Below are 24,997 nucleotides of genomic sequence, written 5' to 3' on the forward strand. Positions count from 1 at the left end.
ATATATGAATTGGAGTTTCAACTGCAATGGTTCATATTCTTCCCAGTCATTATACCCTGTCTTTCTTCCTGCTGTATGGTCACTAAAAGTTCCACCAAAATACAATTCTTTTTATGGTTGCTATCCCAGAATAAAGTTTTGACTAGGGATAATGTTAGTAAAGAAGAGACTTTGGATGAAACATGCTCACCACTTTTTCTTTGACTGTGTAGTAATTAATCTAGCCACGCTCATATCTCTGTTATTTTAGGTATCAGTTTTGGAGATGACTATGAATCTGATTTCAAAGTTGGCTTAGTAAGACATACTGTAGCAACAATTTCACATCTGCTTCCCTGTGGGGCTTCAGGAAGCTAAGAAACTCTCTTTGTTTTCAGAATGGATGCTGTAAAAATGTGCAGACTCTTCTCCACCGAATAGCTGGTCGTATTCAAAACTAGAGAATTTTATGCCCAGCAGAAATGCTGCAGAACCGATCACTGTCTGGAAAGTCAGAAGATCTGCAAACTCTACTGGGGGGATTACTGGTTAGGGAATTGCCTACAACAAGTGCTGGTCCTCTTCCTGAAAGAGCACGGCTCTGACTGGGAAATGGAACAGGAGCCGAGCAAGAGCATCTGTTGAGAGAAGACAACAACAGGCAAGTGGATCAACTTGAAGCTCTGCTGTGGTTCAGACAACATCTCCAACCTCTCCTGAAGCAGTTTCTGGATTTGGGGTGGGGGTGGGGGTTGGGGGGGGGGGGGGGGTGCGGCTGCGGGGTCAATGGAGCCGTGAACGTCTGAGAGCTTGGTGCTCAGCGTCCAGATGACATTGCAATAGGATAGCTGAGAGTTGAGAAGTTGCTCTGTTTAGCAGAATTTTTACTGTCAAAACCTGTGCTGCAAACGTTCTGACCGTCACTCTGCTTGCATTAAGACTGGGGCGTTTAAGCCCTGTAACTCTAAAAAATATTATGTATCTGTCTGTCATAAATATTCCAATCTTCATATTCCTACCCAGATACCTAGCTAATGAATCCAACTGCTAAAAGATTGAATCATGAAATTCACTTGATTCCAATGGTTGTCTGTTGTTTCCTTGATCCTTGCTTACCACTGGGACCACAGCACATGATACTAGCTTATTATTATCGTCCTACTAAACACTGCTGCAGTGTGCAGGATATCCTACTGTTTTTTCTAGATTTAATTGGTAAACATTTGAGCTCCCACTAGCAGATAAAATGCTAGTGAGCAAAAAGTTGTCAGCAAAAGGAGAGTTTGCTGGTTAACATTTCTGATTTATCTCTTCCCCTGTCTCTATCTTTTCAAGGGAGTAGCGACACTACCATCTTTTTTGAGGGCATCTGAAGATACCATTATAACACAAAAGGACCACATACATGATACATCCTTGTCAAAGCAAGTAATGACTACAAAGTAAACAAGCTAGGACTGTAAGCATAGAAGTAATACCAAGGATGCTCGAAGTGGCACAGGGAGCGCAGTTCCGTAGCAGAGCTCCTAACTTCTCCGACAACTGAAATCCTCTGGTCCTTCATGTCGTACAACATGATCCTTCCTGGTATGCTGAAAATCAAGACCCCATGTTTCCCAGCCTCCCCGGTTCCTCGGATGACACAGACCGGCGAAAGCGCAAGGTACCCAATCACCTTGTGCTCCTCCGACCGGGTATCCCATGTCGGCCATTCAATCTCAGGATGCAGTTCTTTCACCCGACCAAGATCAACACGGTACAGATGCGACCACTCGGACCGACCACGCTGCATCTCCAGGATTTCGAAGCAGGCAGTGAGCTTCTCCTCCTTCGTGTAGCCAATCATCTGAAGATGCCCGGCCGACTCCCCGATGTAGGTGCAGAACCACCCTTCCTTCCTCTTGGGCGGCATGGGTATCGTCTTCAGATGCCCCCCTTCCAGAACAAATTGGACCAGGGAATGCCCCACCGTCCACACCATCGAGCCGTTCCAGAAGACTCCGCGTACGGAGCGGAGGCCGGAGAAGAGGGAGCGGTCGTGGTAGACGGCCGCTCCCCAGGACCTTGTCTCGGAGGAGTAGACATGGATGTCCGACATGTGCCCGAACCCGACCACCTTGTAGTGCGGCGACACCGAGGGGTCGAAGGCGAGGTTGAGGCTGCGCAGCCCCTCCCCCACCGGGATCCGGGCGAGCTCCCTGGTCAGCGGGTTGCAGGCGTAGTGCCCCGCCGGGCGGTGGAGCGGGCACCAGAGGAGCAGGAGCCCGTTGCAGGAGCCGGAGACATGGACGCCGCGCTGTGGATGCCCAGGCAAGGCGGCACTGGGGATGAAGGAGAGGTCCGGTGCGGGGCCGTTCTCGGCGGCCGTCGAGCAGCCGTGGGGAAAAGGGACGTAGTCGGCCCTGACGCTGAGGTGGTCGTTGACGAAGAACCCGGCGGCAGTCTGCCGCGAGGCGGTGCTGCGGAGGAAGCTGTGGTACGCGGTGAGGGCATGCCACCGTCTGCACACGAGCCGCGCGCGGGCGACCTGGCGGAGAGGGAGGCGGGCGAGGACGGCGGCAACGAGGTCGTCGTGGAGGTCGGAGAAGCGCGTCCTCCCGGGCATCGGCTCCGCGGGGGGCGATCTACCAGCGGCGAGGGCGCGGGGGTGGATGGGAGTAGAGAGGGGAGGAATGGGAGAGCCAGCCGCACATGGATTCCGGCGACGATAGGAAGCCTGGGTCCGTCGGTCGCCGCCTCGCCGGCCGCCGCCGATTGCAAGACAGAAATGGACTGGGCCATGGCACTTGGATTGTGTTCTCTAGATGGGCTGGGCCGCAGTAGTCAATTGAATAGCGTCTATTTCTTTTTTATATTAAAAAAATCAAAATTTCAAAAATATATATCCGTTTCGAAAAATTTCGAAAATATACTCTGGTCGGGGGGCGACAGGGGTCCTGTCGCCGAAGCAACGGGCGACATGACCTTAATGTAATTTTTTTTAAAATTTGCAAAGAGGTACTTGACCGGGGGTGTGTGGAGGGAGAGGCCTGTCGCCCCCCCCTCCCCCCCCGCAACGGGCGACAGGGGCCTGTCGCCCCCCCGGGCGACGGGGGTCTCCCACCCTATATAAGCCCTGGCCTCCATTCCCTTCTTATTTGAGCCTAAAAATTGTACAAAAAATTCAGAAAAAAAGAGAGGAGTGAGGAGAAGAAAAGCGGCAAAGTTCTGCCGAATTGCGCACTTGTGATCTACCGGTAACTTCCGCATGAATCCATTGATATTGTATAACAACTTAATTTAATTAGCGGATTAGTTGAATTAGATTTGGTGCTTTAGAACACTCATTTATTATTACAATTTCAGTACTATTACAGATTTGTTTTTAAATTAATTATGAATTAGAATAGAATTATGACAGTACCTTATTGATATTGCAGCATAAGTCAATGGCTGCCTCCAATTGTGTAGGAATTTCATAGACCGAAGAAAAATCTAGTATAATACTTGATATCATGACCCATCTTGTTATCATTAAGAAGTTGGATCCATTAGCGGATGGTACGATAGAGATGGTGTTGTCCAAAGTAGTAGAGTTTAAAGATTTCACATTATTTCGAGGTATTACAACGCAAGATGTAAAGGGACACCTGCTAGAATGTCGGAAGATATACATGAGAGTATGTGAACTAGTGAATCATCCTAATATCATTGGATTCTTACAAAGTTCTTGTAAGATATAGATGCGGCCAGAGGTGTATGAGATGCACATTAAAGTAACTTTCATTCAGTTCTAATCCCAAGTGGTGCTCCTCCTAGCTGTGAATACCCCAAGACATCGGGGTCACCGTGCGCGCCAGGTGAGTCTGGAGTCAAGCTGTCGAGTTCGTCTAAGGTGACGCCCTCGTTATCTGGAACGAACGTACTCGAAACAAACCCTGCATAACATATAAACGTAAACCAACATATGTTGCGTGGTAAATTAGTGAGTGTATTGAGAGAGTGTTTTGTACCAGGTCGAAAGGAGGAAGAAGGTTCGGCGCCCGCATCGAGGTAGAATTCTACGCATAAAATGCGGATGTTAGCGTACGCTCGTGTATTTCATCATGACATGTAGAAACCGAAATACGAAACATAAACTAACCTGTGTAGGCCGGTATCTGTGGCCCCGGTACCATCCCTGGATACGGTCCGCCAACTGGTGGTGCCCCTGTAAACATTCCAGTATGGGCGAATGCAGTAGCTGGATCGTATCTTGTTTGTGATATTAGTAAATATGTAGCAACACTTGATCTAATTTTAAAGAAATATCTACGTTACCTGCAGTTGTGTAGTACTGCAACGTTGGCCCGTGCACGGTCGCCGGACACGGGAACGACGACAAGGCCTGGGATGACCCGTGGCTGTCTTCGTACTGCACACGGCTTCCCAAGTTGTGCAGTACTGAACGCAACTGGTCACGCTGCCTCAACCATGCCTCTGTCTGCTCAAACTGGGTCATTGGGGATCCGGCACGTACCCTCGTCAGGTAAGTCGAGCAGTCCGTCTCCATCATGTTGCAAAGACGAAACTGCATCCATTCAGTAAAGGAATAGTGAGAAACACATGAATTATCTTATGAATATTAATATATATATGCAAATATGATCAAGAGACTCACCGCGCCAGCTAGTGCCTCCACGCTCCACGTGGTGCCGGGCATAGCCATCCTGAGGCCTCGTCTGGTGTGGCTACGGGTGAGTGTCAACATAAATCAGACGAGCCCGAGTCCGGGGTAAGTACCAGGTTAGGTAAGCCCTAAAGGAGCTGTCTGTGTGTGGTCCTGTTGGATGGACCAAGTGCTCGTCTGCATGTTCCCATTGGTCCACCCACGGCTTCATCTTGGTGAGCCAATCATCAGAGCACGGCAAGCCACTCTTTGACAACCTACAAAAGTGGACCACGAAGAATCGTTAGATTCGACACGAATGTATGAGCCAAGTTCATTCATAATTACATGTGGTCCTGCCGACTGACACGCTCCAACGCGGTGGGCACCGGAAACTCCTGGCGCTGCCCAAACTGTCTCCTGACTCTCCAGGGGCAATATGCCTCAACCGCGATGTCGTAAACCAGGACGGCTGTAGTAAACCATAGGCTCGCATTCGCGGAGCAGTGCGAAGACAGGCCTGCTGGTGCACGGGTAGCCACAGCCTCTGGGCTGTAAGGCTCCCAGACAACGTCCTCGGGCGTCAGCATGTCAAGCTCCGAAACAAACTCAGGATATGCGCGTCTAATCTATGCATGCGCTCAGGACCTCTGCAGTCCGAATAAGTAAAATTAAAAGTGCGCTAATGCATCATGTAACAATGAATAACAAAATTAGATTTGTTGCGAACGTACCTGACGCCAGATCCAGAGAGTTCCCATAGTGGGCCTGTCGTCCTCCTCGTCGCCGTACATGGCCTCGTGGTAAGGCTCGCGGCTGATGATAGGCCGACCAACGGCTAGCCTCTCGTACGACCAAAGTTGTAGCAGTAGTGGGCACCCCGCCAGGATAGCGTTCCCATATGTCTTCATGCAGCCGTCGCAGAGTCCACGGTAAGTGGCTGCAAGTACCGCCTCACCTCAGCTGTAGGGCGGTACGTCCTCGTCCCCATCCGCAATCTCCCGTGCATACGGAAGGAGAATCCTATCGACCGAGTTGCCATGAGTGTTGTTGAACATGATGTAACCAAACAACCAAAGTAGGTACGCCTCCAGCGATCTGGTCACACTGTACTCGTCGGCATCCGCAGCCAACAGGGTAGGCTGCATAAACAATTAAGATTAATGGTTTGAACTGACAATGCAACATGTGAATTGTAACAATTAAACTTAAATATGCAATGAATACGTATTGTAAACTGTAGGAACCAGGTCTTCGAAGGACCTGCTGCTCGCGGGTGCGGGTTGATCGGACCTGCTTCTTCCACGCAGTCAAACAGGGCAAAACGGGCCTCTAGGTCATCCTTCCATGAGGCCGTCACCACACGTGGACCTACAGCCTCCCCGACGATAGGGAGGCCGAGGAGGTAGGCCACGTCCTGCAGTGTAGGAGTCATCTCCCCACACGGGAGGTGGAACGTGTGTATCTCCGGACTCCATCTGTCAACGAGCGCCGTCAGGAGGTATCGGTCGAGCTGAACAGGCCCACCCTCGACAAGACAACCTAAAGTCAGTAGACCGGACTCATGTAACCTGCAATAAACAAAATTGTCGAAATAAAAGAATACCGACGAATACATAAGTGATAAACAATAATATTTCATTACATACCTGTCAACCCAATCGTGGTGTATAGAGATCGCCTCCCCAGGTGGACGAGGATGTAGCACCTCTAGGGCTCGGTGCTCAACTGCTGCAAAGAAAGACCTGTGGCTCGAGTCGATAACTGGGTCTAGCAAGGAGTCCATCTCCATACCTGCATTCAAAAATATATGAGAACACATAGGTACATATATGTTCCATACAAACTGGACGCACGATATTTATACATTACAGATAGGTTCGATACAAACTCCACGCACGATTACTACATATTATAGATAGGTTCGATACAAACTCCATGTACGATATTTATACATTACAGATATGTTCCATACAAACTCGACGCACGATTACTACATATTACAGATATGTTCGATACAAACTCTACGCACGATTAGTATATAGGTACAAACTGCACACTGGTGGATCATGACACCGAGTGCCTTCCATGAGCAATTCTCGCCGATGGTCGTCTGAACGTAGGAGGTGCTCCATCTCTGGGATTTCTGGAAGGACCGACGTCAGCAGCATCGTGAAGTGCATTCTGAGGACACTTCTTGTAGTTGTGACCCAATTCTCCACATTGGCTGCAACGCTTTTGTGCCTTGCTTGCTTCGGACTCGTCCATATCATTCCGAATACGACGTGTCTGACGGCGGCCTTTGACTTTCTTAGTGGCTGGATCAGGAATAAACATCTTATCCTCATTATCCTGAATGAAAGGTCCCACTATTCCAATCCCATATACTTCATGTCCCCAGGTGGATACAGCTGCTTCCTTACTGAAGTAAGGTGAAACAAATACTCCTGGCTGCAACCCAGACTCTGCACATGCCGCAATGTGATGGGAGCATGGCAAATGCAATAACTTAGGCTTCATGCAGGAGCAGAAGGCTTTGCCATCTACTGTAATCAAACTCTCCTGTACCACTCTATCTCTACGGATACCACGACCACTTCTATCCTTGCATAGAACCTCAAATCTATGCTCCATTGTACCTGTCGATATGTCGCGGTGCAGTTTGGCCTTTTCAATCTTCTCTTGCATATATTGTGTCACTCTTTTGCAAAACTGAATTTGGGGGTTGCTGATGTTTATGCTTGGAGCCGTGTAATGCTCTCTGAAATACTTCATGCACCCATACATGATGAACTCAACAATTCCCACAAGAGGAAAGGCACGACAAGAATGTATAACCATATTGAAATACTCTGCATGGTTCATTGTCTGAATACCATACCGTATTCCGTTGGTATCATAAAGAAATGACCATTTCTCCTTAGGTGCACCTCGAATCCAGTGTGAAAATGGCCTCTCAATTGAATCCCTAGCCTCTGCAGCCTGACTCGTGCCTGCTCCTGATGCTCTTACCTTCACTAGCTCTGCAGTCAACTGATGAAGCATCTGCCATAATGCATTGAATTTTCTCTGTTGATTTTGGGTGCACAACCTCTTAAACAGGTTCTTAAGATCCTTGTTCTTGAAGTGGTCATACAAGTTTGCACCCATATGCCTAATGCACCACCTGTTTTGGACATCGGGCCACAATGGAGGCGTTGTCGCAGTTCCACATTGCAATTTTAGTATTGATTGCAGCAGACCTACATACCTATCACTAATAAGGCACACATCTGGACGTGCAGCAACAACATGAACCTTCACTCGTTCAAGGAACCAATACCAACTGTCTATGTTCTCATTCTCAACAAATGCAAATGCGAGCGGAACTATTTGGTTGTTATAATCTACACCGATTGCGGTGAGTATCTGACATTTATACCTTCCAGTCAGAAATGTGCCATCAATGCAGATCACCGGAAGAAAATTTTGATTTTTTTAAATATAAAAAAGAAAAAAATCGCAATTGAATGTGCGTTTGGGCCACCATGGCAGTCAACTAGATGGGCTGGAACGCAAGTCAACGTGCATATTGAGCCGTGTTTGGCTGGAGTGTCCGCCAGAGGCCCGGCAGTTGGACTTGGTGGGCTGGCTCGTGTGGACAACAATGCTTCTTCTCCGTCACTCCATTTCGTATCATGTGAGACTTATCTATTTTTTTCTTTTCAGAAAAGAATTATCTCTTTTTTATTCTTTCTTTTAAATGGTGTGGTGATGCATGCAATAATATTTTTTTCAAAATTGTAAATTTTTTTATGTTATTTATCTCTTTACTATGCGCCATATATTCAATCGTTTTTCTTTAGTTTTTAGTTTTGTATTGTTACTTTGAATTGTTTATAATTTTCTATTTCCTCGCAACCCCCCCCCCAAATGGATTGCATCTGTTAAATTTTACTCTTCAAGTACTACAATTCAATTCAATTGTTTATTCTATTCCAAGGTTTCCTACACATTTTGTACTTTTTTATATTTTTATCTTTTCAGCTAGCTTTTACAGACATGAATATGAACAAAATGGTTGTTTGTACGAATTGCATGGGAGAAACCCTCTTTCTTAGGGTCCTGTCATGAGCAATGCGTGTGACTGGGACGTGAGAGGTCGCAGAAGGCCCACGATGGCCTATGACGTGCTCGCCCCACCACCATCGCCTCCTCTGTCTCCGGCGGCTCCCGCCTGCCCACCAATGTGCTGCCGTCCTTCAACCCAGGCTTCTTCTTACCCCCGCCACCAGCCACCGCCCACCGGAGGTCTAGCCTCACCCAACCGGTGGCGCTCCCCCACCGCTCGCCTCCACTACCGGCAGAATCGCCACCACCGCCCCCGACCTCCCCCTTCTATATAGCCTCAGGCTATGGAAACCGTCCCCAACCCTGGAAACCCAAAACTCAAAAATTGACGCATCGACCCCGGCTGGTGGCAACCTCGCCGTTGGCGCACCCCCCCCCCCACCTCCCACCCCCGTCGCGAGGAGGAGGAAGAACAATACCTAGACCCACTTGCATGGAGAGAATGTGGAGCTTCTGCGATGCCTTCATGCGCACCCGCGCTCGTGACTCCAAATATTTGTGTCTTTCTTAGGCAAGCCTCTCCACATGGGCGCGTTTGCCTCTGGGTCACGAAGTTTCAGTATATGCACGTGGCCACACTTATTGCCTTGTTTGCTTTTGCATAAATGGGTAAAATGTCATCCTTCAAGTGGTGTAGCCGTCTGAATATGATTTAGTTATTCAGTAAATATTAATGGGGGTACAAAGGTTCCACCTATCATTATACTTTAGTAAGTGAACTTAGAGCACTGGCCTATATTACCCATTGTCTTCATGTAGTTGGGGAGTAGTCATATCACATATCCACCGGTTATCTTCTAGCTCATCATCTTAAAACTTTTAGAGAGAATATGGAGAAGGGCGAGAATGGCAAGAGACATTATGCAGTTTATTCTGATAGGAAATGGAGGCACTAGGAATATGGATTTAAATTGTTGTGGCATCGTTTCTCATATCTCTGAATGCCGTTGGGTGTCCTGGATGCTATGACTCTCAGATAGTTCACATCCCAAGATCGTTAGGCGCCTCAATTGTTAGCAATTCCTAAAGGATGTTGTCGACGTTATACTTGGGGTAGTGATGAGGAAACTGTTGCAGTTCTCCAACTTTGTTGACTGGCCTAACGTCCATACTTTCAAGGGGAGCTTGCTAAGTTCCTAGTAGGTACGTCTCACATAAGGCCTGACGAGTTTAGAGTGGGTACTAAACTTGTCATTTCGTTCTTATGCTTCCTTCCACACCAGACTGATATTGTAATGTATTCACCCCAACAATTTTAGCATTGGATCTTTTCTTTTTGTCAAAGTTAACAACCCCCCTGAATCAAAGTAGTTAAATTTTCAAATATTAGGTGCACCGATATTATCCCCTTTTTGTTTGTCCATGACGGACTCGCACCTTTAATGTATCAGATGCCATGTCACTATGCCAGAAACCCTTATTGGAGACACAGAAAAACTCTCATCGATGACGAAAAAAATTAGCGTCACCAAATTTTCGTCACCGATGTAAATCACATCGGTGACGCGGATTTCTTGCGTCACCGATGACCTCTTATCGGAGACGCGTGTGTTAATTATCCGCGTCACCTATAAGGATTAACAGTAACGCGCCTCACTACTCCCGCGTCTCCGATGTTGGGTCATTGGAGACGCGGATTGGCAACTAGCGTCTCCTATGACGAATTAAAAAAATAAAAAATAAAATAAAAATAGGTGACAGGAATTAACAAAAACTAGGCCACATACACATCATATATAGTTCATCCTCTGATCACACATACATATGTGCATACATCTGTGCTCATACATACATCACAGGGCCTCCTCTATTCTGCTACCTTATTTTCCAGCGGTTCCTAACACTACTTATATGAACTAATACATAAGCTGAACCCAATGGCGTTCTACAAGAACTAAACCTTGTCTTTTCACTTTGAGCCATGTTGGTGAATACTACTTACTGGATCATCTGATAGTTTCGATCCAGAAGTCCAGAAGCATACCTTCCTGCAAGTAATCACATAATCTATCATTTCTGATATTTTACGATATACGACAAAAGAACGAGGGTTCAAAAGAACAAGCATGTACTATTTGAGCTAGGGCCAGCGAGATGTGTTTAGCATGTACATATTGAATTTGCATAGAAATGATTTCAACCTTAGCTTTAATGGAGACTTGCTTAACATCTTATGAAAACTGCTAGCAAGGTTTATTTCTATTTAGTTTAAGGAAGGTATGGAAGCATCAACAGTAGCAGTAAAAACAGTGAACAAAATACTCTGAAGAGCACAATAAACAAGTTTTGAATCTACAATGCCACAAGGGACAGAAGATCAAGCAAATGCAGATATAGTCCTCAAAAAGCCAAGGATTCAGCAGATTCTTTTGGGAATTTCTACACAGAAACAAAATGATCAAATTTCTTAACTAGAGCATGGGTAAACTGTGGCCTTATCAATTCGAAAGTGAGCAGGCAAGCTGCAGGCTATTACGTCAATTAATAGGGCACTTAATTACTGTGACAAAAAGTTGCTTCACATAGTAATCAAGTACTAGACTAATAATCAATAATGAAGTGGCAATGAACATTTTGCCCATTACAAAATCAGAAGTAGGTGGCTTACTTGGCTTATATATGTGGAGCTTGCTTTCTTTGATAGCAAGCAACCTGAAAAAAAGTATCAATGCTAGAGTCAAGCATAGTAAACAGACATGCATAGCAAACTCCTTGCGAGACAGGGAAAACCCACTCACAGTTTGTTTCTTCCCGTTTGCATCTTGAAAGCTTGAGTGTTGAGGAAATGCTGGATGGAAGCTGGCATGGATTGGAGGCACTGCCCTCATCATCAGTTTGCCTCTCACAGCATAACTCTGCAGAGACAGCAAGGTCATGCTTTTAAGCTAAGCAGCGACACAAAGGAAGACAAGTTAAGTATGTCAAAGTTCGGCTTTGGGAATAAAAGGAGAAGACATTGAGTTAGCACTAGCAGGCAGCCAGGGCTGGAGAAGTATAAGCATGAGGCACATAGCATTCTCATATTTTTGGAATAGTATTTACCTCCCTGTTTGTGTACTCAGCACCTTATAATTGCCTTATAGTGTTCATTCCACGCTGGAGAAGTATGTATGATGACATCTGTGCACAGACCAAGACCCATAAGCTACCAAATAGAACAACATTGATCTATTACTTCCACCAGTTCTTTTCTTGAAAGGAAAACAATCTTACTATTCCACCTATCTCAGAAATGAATCGAATCATTGGGCTGCAAAACAACAGGACATGGAGCACTCAATTCAGATCAAAATTCTTTAAAGTCTGTTCCACATATATGATTGAACTAATGAGCATGCGGCCCCTCTCTCATGCACACCTCCCACCTTTGACCAAGCTGACAAAGAAATAACGATTTGCAACCATGCATGCCTAGTTATCATCTAAGAAATAACGAATTCGTCAGCCCACACGCACAGGAGCAGCATCACGCAGACAAGACAATAATTGAATTCGACGGTTACCAACTCCAAGCCTAGGATCCGATTCGGTTGAGCTGGGTCACACAAGCTGTAGAACTCGTCCACATCTGCAAGCACGCCAAGCAACAGAAGCTGCACGGGGTGAGACGGGAGATACGGAGGAGAGGCCGCGCGCGAGAGGGAAGTGGGGGCATGCCCTCGGTGTACCGAAGGTGAGCGCGTGGATGAGGTCGGCGCTCTGACCTCGTCCGCGGCCTCCCCTCCATGGATCTACAGCGTGGAGATCTCGAGAAGGCTGGGAGGAGGAGGCGATTTGGAGAGGAGGGTGGGGCAAAGGCGCTAGGCAGCGGCAGCGCTCCCTTCCATTCCTCTCTCACCGGCGGCGCTAGGGCGTGGAGATGGGGCGGCTCTAGCGTGAAGAGAGGTGGCGGCTAGAGCACCTATTTTGGGCCAGCTGAAAGGCCGTGGCGGCCCAGGCCCAGGTTGTCCATATAGTTTCTACTCTGCCTGCGTATATAAATCCAAACAGGTCACATTGATGACGCGGACGGAAGAAACTACGTCACTATTGTGCTGCATTATTGGTGATGCTGGTTTCCAATACTCGTCACCGAGTGTTGAGGTCCGTTTTGGTGACGAGTGTAGGTGATGCGATTTGAGCTTCCTCGGCTGTAGCTGGTATATAGGTGACACGGCTGGTTCGGACGTGTCACTAAAAGTTTTTTGGTGGTGCGGTTAATTTCCATGTCGCCTAATATGATGTCTCCTTTGTTGTATTTTGGCATAGCGTGTGCTGCCCTTTCATGATGAAACAATCTCATATTGATTTTGTGTCAGGATGTAGGCAGGTGTGGGCCGGCCTGGTTGCCTGCAACCGTCGTCCTACAAAAGCACCATTCCAAACACCTGCCACAGCCCGTATTTTGCAAATGGGCCTCAAATGTGTAGCCCGCTAAGCCTAGTGGGTTCTGCAGGCCATCCCTCCTTCCTTTTCCTTCTCTGTGCATCGGGGGCTCGGGGGCGACGAGCAGACCATCGGCATCGCGCCTTGCGCGCCACCGCCGCCGCCCCGTCCCTCCCTCCCGACTCCTGCAGTCCGCGCCGCCTCTTCCCTCCCTCCTGCAGTCCGCGCCGCCCCCTCCCTCACTCCGACGATGCAGAGCTCTACAAAATCCGCAGCGCCGCCCTCCCTTCCTACCTCCCTGCACTGCGCGCCGGCCATGTCCCTTCCTCCCTCCCCTGCAGTCCGCGCGGCTACCCTAGCATCTGTACCCGCGTCGTCCCGTGCGCACCAAGCCGAAGCACGGCCGCCTCTGATTCATGGCGCCGCCATGCCCTCCGGACCCGCGCCGCCATTACCGGTTCAAGAACAGGCAAGTCAGATTGTGGATGCGTGGGTTCTTAGATGGGTGGATTCTTTCTCTAGATTTTTGAGATCCTAGATTTAATTTATATATATATATATATATATATATATATATATATATATATATATGACAATGCGCAGTTTACAGAATTTTTGAGGATCCATTGGAAGCATGATAGGTTAGTTTTCTGTGGTCCTGTGCAGCTGGCGAAGAATCGTTACTTAGTCCTTCTGTGTCCTCTAGATGAATGGTGTGCTAGTGTGAGCAATTGCAGTAGGAAAAGATGCAAAGAGTTAAAAAGAACTTTCAAACAATTCGTGGACCAAGAAAATACCATGTACAAGTTCATGAAGAATTACTGTAGATAAATTTATGAGCTTTGAAACAAACCTTTCCGATTTTCCATCAGCAGCTGCTGCCAGCCTGCAAGTGTACAGTTCTTGAGTAGCATTCCCGATCTAGGATAATAGTCATGCAAGTGTGCAGCCTGCTTTGGAACATAATAGTCATGATCTGACAGATTACTGCTACACAAAGATTGTAGAAAAATACAACCAAGCACTACAATATCTTTGGTAAATGCAACTGGAAGCTTATCTAGGATTTTATTTGTCTCTATGCTATAAAGATGAAGTTACCTAATTGTTCCAGCAAATATGAAAGTTTATGATATACAACTATATCAAGGAGGCCTGCAAAGCGGTTCAAGCCTCCAATGGTGGGAAACAAACAAGTGTCTCCGCTGGTGATAAGGTCTCCGCTAGTGACTGGTTCTCCAATGATGAGGTTGGTTGTGTCACCTGTGGTGATGGGGCCAAGGTCGACATCACATAGCCCGACAAGTCCTGTATTGGCACCACATGCTCCAGAGAGGTCCCCATCCCGTTCCACATCGCTATCGCCAAACTTGGATGATCAAACAATATCAATGGATAATCCTGGTAATAATAACTAGACTAGCTTCCATGCCATGCTTTATCACTATCTAATCAATGTGATTGTCTGGCTTTCATGCCATTCTTTCCACTGACATCTCTCTTTACTTTCATGAAATTTGGAGTGTGAAAGTAGCATTGGAATCGGAAGAATCAAGTGGAAACAAAACTGTTGCATCGATGGTTCATCGAATGAAGAACAAATTTGCTAAATATTGGATGATATCATACTTATCTAATTGCATACCAGTAATACATGATCCACGGTTCAAGTTTTGGTTTGTTGATTTTCGCTTAAAGCAAGCTTTTGGAGACACAGCCAGTGTTCATATTGCTAAAGTAGAAAGAGCTATAAGAAGTTTGTTCAATGGTTACTCATCTGAAATGGGAGAGTCCTTGCAGTCTTCTACTCAAGGAAATGGCACTGCATCTTCATTAAAAGGTCACTGGGCTGATTGGAGTACACATGTAAGTGCTGAAAGCAATCAAGTCACTGGGAAACTCGACAGATATCTTCATGATGATCTATTTCCATGTGACGATGACAGCTTCGATATCTTGCACTGGTGGAAGATGCACACAACAAAGTACCCGATTGTAGCACGTATGGCCTGGGATGTATTGGCTGCGCCTGCATCAACGGTACTTCTGAATCCGCTTTCAGTACAGGAGGCCGAATCATCTCTGACCATAGAACTAGGCTGTCAGGCAACACTGTGGAAGGTTTGATTTGCTTCTAGGATTGGCTTAGAGAATCAGGTTGTAATTTACTACCTTTTTTAATTGGTTTGTTCATTTCAAATTAAAAACATACTAACTTTTAAATTCTGCAGGTTCATCTTACTTGGACATCATAAAGATTAACAGCTCCGGTAGCAGCATTGAAGAGCTTGGAGTTGCATGATGACTTGAAAGACAAGGTCAGTCTCTACCCTACTCTGTTTATTTGCTTCTTGAAAGACAAGGTAACCATGATTTATAGCGCATGGTTTGATATTTAGTAAGCAAATTCACCCATAGCTGCTATCAAAATTCCAGGTAAGAGTTCCTATTGGGAAATTCTTGTTGGAGCTTCCAGCTGGGAAGCTAGATGATGAAAAAGGTGATTTTGTTGGCACCGCAGTTCGTGAGGTTAGTATCTTGGGCTCTTGGCTTCTGAATACAACATGCATGTAAGGAACATGGCCCCATTTAGGCCATTGTTTGTGATTTTGGTGATTGAGTGACAATATAATCAATGGGACTAATGAGTTTGTGAGATCACACTTGTAGGAGTTTTTAGGTCCCATGGATATGAGTCAACATGTCTAATTCATCGTCAAGACGCAATGTCCAATCTATCATCGAGATGCCAAGTCCAATCCACCATCAAGATGACAAGTCCAATCCACCGTAGAGATGTAAAAGCATAGTGGAAATCCAGAGATAGAATAAATTTGAAGGATCCAATTGATCGCTGCGATGCATTGGATGAATTCGGCAGAAAACAGAGGCACCGGTTTAACCGATGCATGAGCATCGGTGCATCCGATGGTTGTCGGAAAATTCGATGCCCTGTCATCGGTGCAAGTCTGAGCGCCTCTGGAGATCAAGAAAAGATCAACTGAAGAAAGAGTGCGGCACCGGTTGAACCGACTGTCCATTCAGAGGCATCGGTGAAATCGATGTACCATGTTCCAGAGACGATGTCAAGTGTGCAGCAGCCAAGCCTTCAGCACCGGATGAACCGATGGCCATCGAAGCAATGCGTCAGTGCAATAATGTCAGCAAGGTGTAACGGCTATATGAAGATCAAGTGTCACCGGAAGTTCCGACGCTGTAGCATCGGTTCATCCGATGGTCCCTGAAATTGAAATTGAATCCTATGTCTCCGTTAATTTCATCATCTCGTCAGATACATCAATGCACCACGAACCCAAAATAAAAGATCCCTTTTTGCTATCAAGATAAATTCATCAACTACCAAAGAACAAGGCATCAGACATTTTTTTCTAGCAGTTTCCATGACGATCATGAGATGACCTATGAAAGGACCACATTTTCACTGTTTCAACTGTTTCCTTGCCCATGCATCAATCAATAGCTTATTTATTATCCCTCCACGTGATTACTCATCTCATAACAGGAGAATACAATTGATCACATCCACAAATTAAAGGAAAAGATAATTCCTTCCTTGCTGGTAAAGGCGATAGATCCATCTATGGCCCTCGTATCGTGGCTAATTTGTTCTCATAAATTCAGTAAAAGAGCCAGAAATTTTGGTCATGGAATTTCATAATCCCAATAACCGCATAAATCAACGTCTAGTAGTTGTGCTAATAACAAGATTGATCCATCAACTAGTCATGGATGAATGCAAAATTTTTAGAGATGAAAAATCTAGGCAATTAACAATGCATGGTTAGGGGGAGAGAACACGAGGCGGATCGGCATCTTGGCAATATAATCCATTTATTTGGAATATAATGAACCATTTTTCGCTCAAGTTATTTTCCTATCTATCTACCTCTCTCACACAGCTTGCAAGTGGGTACTTATATTTTTGGTAATATGAGGAAGACTTCAATATATTCATCAAACTACAAAGCACTCACCTCATCTAATAACTATAAAGTTCCTCATCTAATAACTACAATGCACTTGTCACTAAGTAGTCATATTGTAACGAACATGGCACCATTTAGGCCATTGTTTGTGATTTTGGTGATTGAGTGACAACATAATCAATGGGACTAATGAGTTTGTGAGATCACACTTGTAGGAGTTTTTAGGTCCCATGGATATGAGCCAACATGTCTAATTCATCGTCAAGACGCAATGTCCAATCTATCGTCGAGATGCCAAGTCCAATCCACCATCAAGATGACAAGTCCAATCCACCGTAGAGATGTAAAAGCATAGTGGAAATCCAGAGATAGAATAAATTTGAAGGATCCAATTGATCGCTGCGATGCATTGGACGAGTTCGGCAGAAAACAGAGGCACAAGTTTAACCGATGCATGAGCACCTCTGTAGATCTGACGCCCTATCACCGGTGCAAGTCTAAGCGCCTCTGTAGATCAAGGGAAGATCAACTGAAGAAAGAGTGCAGCACCGGTTGAACCGACGGTCCATTCAGAGGCATCGGTGCAATTGATGTACCATGTTCTAGAGACGATGTCAAGCGTGCAGCAGCCAAGCCTTCAACACCGGATGAACCAATGGCCATCGGAGTAATGCGTCGGTGCAATGACGTCAGCAAGGTGTAACGGCTATATGAAGATCAAATGTCACCGAAAGTTCCGACGCTATAGCATCGGTTCATCCGATGGTCCCTGAAGTTGCTGCAACAGTGTCAGAGAGGCCAATGGCTACTTCAGAGCGCAGAGTGACCGGAAGAATCGATGCCCTATGCATCAAAAATTCCGATGCCTACGCAGAAAACTGGCCAACGGCTAGTAACGGCTCTCTTGAGTTGGTGGCCTATATATACGCCTCACCCCGGCCATTTTGAGCTTGCTGGAGTTGCTGGACATCCTACACACACCCAAGAACACATCCAAGCCATCCAAGAGCATAAAGATCAAATCCTTAGTCCTTAGCACAATCTTTGTGAGTGTTAGTGCAAGGTTAGCTCTTGAGTGAGTGATCAAGCAAGGTTTAGATCCTTGTGTTGTGGTTCTAAGTTGAACCAACATTGTATCTTGGTGCGCCGGCCTCCTTGGAGCCTTGGTGACTCGCCGGCAAGTCAACGACCCTCCGGCTTGGTGTGGAGCGGCGTCGACGACATTGTGCGGGGGACGGAGACCCCTCCTTCGTGGGCAATCTCTCTTAGTGAAGATCGGGATCAAGGTGACCGTGATTGTGTTCATGGAAGAGACTTGATTGCCGGGAAGCGATACTCATCGTGAGTGCTTCAACAACGTGGACGTAGGGGGCGCCTTTGTGGCAAACCGAACCACAGGATATATCCTCGTGTCGAGAGTTCGCTTCCTCTCATCCCTCTCCTTTAGCTTCCACATTTCGTATTGCAACTTGTGTGCCTTTACTTTCTTAGTGTAGTATCTTGCTAGGATTGATTATAGGTTGCAAAATTCTTTTGGGATGAGGGTTTCACACTAAGGTGAACCATAGTTGCACATCTAGATAGCTTAATTTAGTTTAAGTTTTGTGCAAACTAGTTGCAGCCATAGGTTAAGGTTTTTAGAGTGCCTAATTCACCCCCTCTCCCTCTTAGGCTAGAGCACCCGATCGCTTTCAATGCACTAAAATTTTAAATTTACATGTTACTACAGTGAATAAGCCACCCTTGTATTGGTCCTGTTTTTGCCTGGTTCTGGTTCAGATTGAACAAGCCATAATTCAGATTAAAAAATATACCATTGGCATGCCTTTTTACAATATACTGCCATCATTAACTTGCCTCCCTGTATTTGGTTTGGTTAATATGTTCTTTTAATGAAAAAAGTTGGCTATTCATTATAGTCAAATTCTGATTGTGGACACAACCTTAGTTTCTAGCATGTTAAAGTAGTAATTCTGATCGAATTATGATGTAGCAGACTAGCAGTGGTATTTCCTTCGCTATGTAGGAGGCGTGCAAGAGTTACAACAAAAAAGGCAAAATGTGGTAGTAATTTATGCTCTGCTAGTTAACCAGTTTATTCTGACCCTGTTGTTCTGTTCTGTTTAACTGATTTCAGCTCTCTCCTGGTCATATGCAACAGTATTATGCATACTGCCTAGTGGTGTCTCAGATGTCTTGCCTTTGTCACTTTTTCCAGAAATTACTTATCCTGTGCACGACTTGTGAACTTCGTTTGCTATTTTCATCTTGCCATGATTCGAGTAATCCTTGACATATTTCTTCACTTTATTTTTCCCAGCTATTGGAGGCGAGCACATATCAGCTACATCTGCTGAATATCTTTCAGTTTTGTTTGATGGAGATGGAATCATTGGTGGGATTCTTGCTGGCTTCATATCTGATCAGCTCAATGCTAGGGACAAAATAAGTGTCAAGTGATTGGGATAGCATCTGTTGTGGTATTTGTCAAGTGACGGTCCATCCACAGTAGAATTTTGGATTCATCAAGCATTGTGACGATGAATTAAGGCTGTGTAGATGATGTCAATGATGTTTGTTTTTAGTGTAGATGGTAACTCAACATGCGATAATCATTTTGTGGTATCCTTTTATTAAGTCTGAACTGCCATCGTCCTGCAGTTTTTATATAGTGATATGTGATACGTGAGTGCACATTGGAGTATAGCATGCGGCGGTTGCGGCGGCCTACAGGTCTGCTTGCATGCGGCGGCTGTGCCAGGGTGCATGTTTCATTGATCCTTTAGCTGCAAAGTTGCATGCGGCGGCTGTGCCAGATTATTATGACACAATTCTTCTACAATAGATTGCCAGGGTGCATGTTTCATTGATCCTTTAGCTGCAAAGTTGCCGACAAGCCTCCCCTTTTGGCATTTGATTTCAGGAAAATGCCTGTTCTTGAATTTCACAGTTATAAACATCCATGAGTTTTGGCCCATTAAGAAACTGTCATGTTACAGATTTGCAGAAGAGCAAATGGATTCAATTCGGGGAAAGAACTTCGTTTCAAATGAAACAGGAGGGGCAACACCAGTCCTACAGGTTTACATATTTAATTATATATGTTATAGAAGCCACAGAGTAAAAACAGTAGAGAAGAGCAAAAAAAAAAGGAAAGAATAAAAAACAAGAGCGAGAACTAAGCCCAGCAGCATAATGTGACTTTGCTCTTGATGGATAACCTGTGCAAGCTCATGATTAAACTTGGCCGCCCACAGGTGGATGTTCTTTGTGGTCGCTGGTTGAAAATGAGCTCATTCCTCGTTGTCCAGATCCGGAGACAGCCAGGTCCTGCTTAAATTGTTAATTACAAGATCTGAAAAGGGGGGGGGGGGGGGGTGGGGGGGGGGGTGCATTATCCGGGACTTGCAGGCTAACCAGATGCCACTACTCTTTTGAGAAGGAAGCAGTGCAGTGTATTGTTTCATCTGCTTCATCATCACAATGCGCACAGTGCAGGACAGGTCCCTGAACTCATATTTTTCCTTATGAGGAGCTCCTTTATGTTTCACCTATGCTCAGTTTATTTTCTTAATTAGGTTTGTTCTTATTGTAGGAATGCTGATACATCTTTAATTGAAGTAGGTACCAACCTAAATTAATAAAGATTAAATTGCAGACTAGATATTAGGTGGGGGGACGGAACACCCTTTTTATTAGTATTAACCACTCTTTGTTGGGGCATACCTGGTTGTAAAGTCTATGGCCGTGTTTGGATCCAAGGGCTAGAGCTATTTAGCCCAAGCAAATAGCCCTCCAATAAAATAGCTGTTGATATGTTTGGATCCAAGAGCTATTTTGAGCTATTTTTCCTTCCCAATTATTTGGATCCAACTAACTTCTCTTCCTGCCAGATCCTGTGCTCCTGTGCTCCGCCGTGGCCTCCGTGTGGCTGCTGTGCTCCGCCCAGCCCAGCCCTTCGGTGCTGTTGTGCTGTGCGCCTGTGGTGCTGTGCTGTGCTGCTGTGCGCCATGCTGCTGTTTAATGAAATGAAATTTGTCCATACACATGTCTCACTCGGAACATACAAGTAATGTTCTCACACAAACATACAAGTCCTTCATGAAATGAATGTAAATAATATTACAAGCCATGAAACAAATTATATGCCAACTCATCACAAAACTCATTCATGTTGCTATCTTCAACAAGAGGTTCATCTTCCGGCCATTCCGATTCATGTTGTGTTGGCATTGGGTTGTAATTTGCATCAGCATCACATTTAGCAAACTCCCTATCCGCAAATTTGCTCTCCTGAATGAAATTATGAAGAGTCATGCAAGCAACAATTATTCTAGTTTGCTTCTTTTCTGGAAATTTTGCCAGCTTCAATAAAATCCTCCATTTCGTCTTCAATACTCCAAAAGACCTCTCTATGACATTCCTAACTCTTGAATGAGCATGGTTAAAGGTTTCTTTCATACCTTGAGGCGGAGGACCGTTTTGCCATTGCTCCACATGGTACCTCGTACATCTGTATGGTGAAAGGTAGCCCTTGCGGTTTGGGTACCCCGCATCAACCACATAATACTTTCCTACATATTCAGGTACACAATGAGACATATAGTTCAATTATGGAAATGACAGAAAGAGTTGTAAGACATTTGCATTTGTTTACCTGGTGGTGGATGTGGAAATTTGTGAACATGAGTTGTCATTGCATCTTTGAACACTCTCATGTCATGTGCTGAACCAGGCCATCCTGACAGCACAAAGTTAAATCTCATGTCGAAATCACAAACTGCAAGCACATTCTGTGAGGTTTCGTTGTGCCTGTTCAAGTATTGAATCCTCTTGCTCTTTGGCACCACAACCTTAACATGAGTCCCATCTATTGCTCCTATGCAGTTGTTGAAATGTGGCCAAAAATCTGGATTTTCTAGGTTAGGATGCACCTTAGAAAATTCCGGATCCTTTGGTTTAATTATGTCAGGTGCTAATCTAAGGACACAAGTCAGAATTGCATCAAATGTCCGACTTATTGTCTCCAAAGATTTAATAAGACGGTCCTCTGCTTGTCTAACTGACTGTGGTGCTCCAAGAATCCATAAAAACATAGCCAGAGCCTCTACAGATGACATTTTTGTTGTTGACTGTAAACCATATGACTCCACCAAAGTATTATGCAGCCTATTAAATAATGGTCTCTCAACTCTAAACATCTTGTAGCAAGAACTATCTCGGGTTAAAATCCTCTGAACCCATTGCAAACCACTTTCTGGGGCAAATAGTGATCTAGGTGGTAGTTTGACAAAGTGGTTATCAGAGTACATACCCAAGATAGGTACCAGTTGCACAACAAAATATGTAGCCATCTTCAAATTCTTGCGGCACATGGAGATAACCTCATCCTCGCTTGATGATGTGCTTCCTCCGTCAGCTTCTTCGACATGCATTTGTTCATTGGACTCATCCTGATTAAACACAAATAGGAAAAAAAACAGAACTTGTACCAATGGAGAAACACACACATACAAGATGAGAATAATATTAACATCACACAGAGTCATATGAATTGTCAGAACAGTAAGATAGCTAGCATAATATTAGAAGATTCAGCACATGAACACAAATAAAAGGTCCAACACATCACAGGCAGCACAAACATATAGTTGTCCAACACATGACATGCATAATAGGTTCATTGTACCATCCTAACTACTCCAAACCCTGTTCCCTGCACCATTTCTTGAAGTAACTAAGCCTAAGCTCAGGTGTCAAGTTGCCACAAAAGAACTCCCTTTGGAAGGGGTCTTGGAACATCTTGGCCATTGCAAAGACAGCCTCACTTGTTTGCTCAACACCGCACTCAAAAGCCAATTGCTGACACCTCCTCACTGAAAAAGCCTCCTTGTCACTAGCTCGTTTCTTCATTTCCTGACTATTGATTTGCACGGCCTCCTTGAAGGTAATGGACAAGTCCCTCACATAACGAACCATTGGGCTTTTGCTCTTCTTGACTGGACTTTCACCAGTGCTGGTAGTACTCTCAATAGACCTCTTGCCACTACTCTTTTGGCTACTACTAGTACTTCTTGGTGTTTCCTGAAAGTCCTCTTCTTCTGCTTCTTTGGGCCATGCATCCTCAGCACCTTCTTGGGCAGCACCATAATTATCTCCAGGCACAAAGGCACCACCTCCATCAATGGTACTAGAACTGAACATTTGTTCTAGCAGATCCAAGTTTCCTAGAGGACCCCATCTTAACTTCTTCAAATATGGTTTGTTCTGTACAAATGCACAGGCACAGATAAGTTATTTTGGTTCAAATAAGGCAGTGTCAATCAAATATGTATGAAAGTACTAAGACAAAATGCTTAGCAAGTTTACAGAATAGCATGATTATCAGAAAACCTAAACACAAAACATGAACATGATAAATTATAGAAGGACATATTATAGCAAGTTTTTCCTTCAGTGGCAGCTAACCATTGTTCTGAAAAAAAATACATGCAGATGCTGAAAGCAAATTAAACCAACAGGAGTGCATGCACTCAGCTTATGCATTGATCATAAGCAGCTTATGCAATCCACCTACAGGAGTGTAGCTGGATGACTGACCTACCAGCTCTCTTTTCTCAGTAACTAGCTAGCTGTTACTAATGCAGAATTAAAGAGCGGGGACTTAGTAGCTAGCTAGCTGTTCCTTCCAGGTTATTAATGCAGAATTAAAGCTCCATTGCTGTCTATTGCTCATTTGAACAACACACATAAATATTTCTATCTATTTGAGTCAGAATTGATCCAGGATCTAGGTTTGCACATAAATTCAAGTGTTATGTGGAGTCATAATAAAGTTTCCTTGCAGGAAAGAACCATGCTAGTGACATGAACCTGACAGAATATCCAAATTTTTTCAGCTAAATGGATAAGCATGTAAGCACGTGGTTGCCAGCTATATATTTTCCAGATAAAAGTCATCCTAGAACTTATGACAGACTCTTGCATGGCAAAATACAATTTCAGGAAGTAGCATTCATCTTCAAGTTAAGTTACAGTTAGCTCATTATTCTGAGCACCATTACTTGCAATGCAGAAGCAATTTTCTCCTGAAATGTTAGGTCATGTATCTGTACCTAATCTATAAACAAGGCATGTACACATACAGCTAAGTTACAGTTACAATATTACCATAATTTCAGTTTTTTTTAACAAAGCTAAATAACAAGGCAAAGTAAGAAAAAATGTATGGAAATACATTCTTGACCACCTGAATGCATAATGTAGCAAATATAATTGTCAAAACAAAAATACAATATACACCAACAAACAGTAACGAGACGTTTTCAGAATTTACTCAAGGAAAGTCACAAATCTTAACACATCAACATAAGCATAGGGTTCATGACATAAACTTTAATTAAAACCATCAGGCAGGGGTTCATCTTTTTGGTGGAAATTCAAGTACTAAGACAAGTATGGAATATACCTCTGTGTGCGTACACCAGAATTCTGAATCAACATCAATGGTTCCATCTGGCTTCCTCCCTAAACCAGTGTGTGCTTGTAAATAGCACCAAAAAGAGTAAGTGCTCTTAAGTATGCCAATTTGATTCTTTAGCTGCCCACGACCATGCTTCTTTCCAGTTTTGGCATAAAAACCATAGGATATAGCCTTGTACCCATCACCACTCATTTGCTTTCCATTATAATGGCCTGCTTGCACTTGCTCTAAGCACAATTGCAACAAATAACCATTATTCAGATCATTCCAATTCGCTCTAGTGTCATAGCTCACCGGAGGGCTGCCGGAGCTGCCTAAGTCCTCGACCTCCTCTTTGTATCCTTCTTCTTCATCGACGCCGATGTAGTTGTTGCCGGGAGCTTGAGGATGGCCAGCACCCCTTGCTGCACGGCCACCCCGGCCACCACGCGAGCTCGCGCGGCCACGGTTCAATGAGAACGAGCGCGTACGATGCCGACCAGCCAA

At 44.9% G+C, this 24,997-nt stretch overlaps 2 protein-coding genes and 2 long non-coding RNA genes across 8 annotated transcripts; 1 reads left to right on the forward strand and 3 right to left on the reverse strand.

The window, feature by feature from the left end:
• Positions 1-1,065: 1,065 nt before the first annotated feature.
• LOC120686735 (F-box protein At5g07610-like) lies at positions 1,066-2,752 on the reverse strand. The gene has a single exon (XM_039968940.1). It carries the CDS (start codon positions 2,582-2,584, stop codon positions 1,415-1,417), a length of 1,170 nt encoding a protein of 389 aa, XP_039824874.1. The 5' UTR covers positions 2,585-2,752; the 3' UTR covers positions 1,066-1,414.
• A 7,668-nt stretch (positions 2,753-10,420) lies between these two features.
• LOC120686161 lies at positions 10,421-12,546 on the reverse strand. Of its 2 annotated transcripts, XR_005680017.1 has the most exons (5): positions 12,385-12,546; positions 11,759-12,284; positions 11,455-11,571; positions 11,325-11,368; positions 10,421-10,704 (listed from the first exon to the last, which is right to left on the reverse strand). It is a non-coding gene; the product is annotated as an uncharacterized LOC120686161 (long non-coding RNA). The 2 variants fall into 2 exon arrangements; XR_005680016.1 differs by having other exon boundaries at positions 11,759-12,546.
• Positions 12,547-13,654: 1,108 nt separating this feature from the next.
• Positions 13,655-19,693, forward strand: LOC120686843. Of its 4 annotated transcripts, XR_005680413.1 has the most exons (6): positions 13,655-14,485; positions 14,605-14,947; positions 15,028-15,238; positions 15,313-15,399; positions 15,518-15,610; positions 19,349-19,693. It is a non-coding gene; the product is annotated as an uncharacterized LOC120686843 (long non-coding RNA). The 4 variants fall into 4 exon arrangements; XR_005680411.1 differs by having other exon boundaries at positions 14,605-15,238; XR_005680414.1 differs by having other exon boundaries at positions 14,616-15,238.
• Positions 19,694-22,582: 2,889 nt separating this feature from the next.
• Positions 22,583-24,997, reverse strand: LOC120686589. The gene is made up of 2 exons (XM_039968799.1): positions 24,497-24,997; positions 22,583-23,295 (listed from the first exon to the last, which is right to left on the reverse strand). Exons 1-2 carry the CDS (start codon positions 24,701-24,703, stop codon positions 22,726-22,728), a joined length of 777 nt encoding a protein of 258 aa, XP_039824733.1. The 5' UTR covers positions 24,704-24,997; the 3' UTR covers positions 22,583-22,725.

This window comes from Panicum virgatum, chromosome 8N, assembly GCF_016808335.1.
Source record: "Panicum virgatum strain AP13 chromosome 8N, P.virgatum_v5, whole genome shotgun sequence".
NCBI classification, from domain to species: domain Eukaryota; kingdom Viridiplantae; phylum Streptophyta; class Magnoliopsida; order Poales; family Poaceae; genus Panicum; species Panicum virgatum.

Coding starts and splice junctions, on each gene's coding strand:
- LOC120686735 (XM_039968940.1), bottom strand. CDS start 2,584: ATGCCCGGGAGGACGCGCTTCTCCGACCTCCACGACGACCTCGTTGCC.
- LOC120686589 (XM_039968799.1), bottom strand. CDS start 24,703: ATGAGTGGTGATGGGTACAAGGCTATATCCTATGGTTTTTATGCCAAA. Junction 23,296..24,496: donor TCTGGTGTACGCACACAGAG/GTATATTCCATA, acceptor GCATTTGTACAG/AACAAACCATATTTGAAGAA.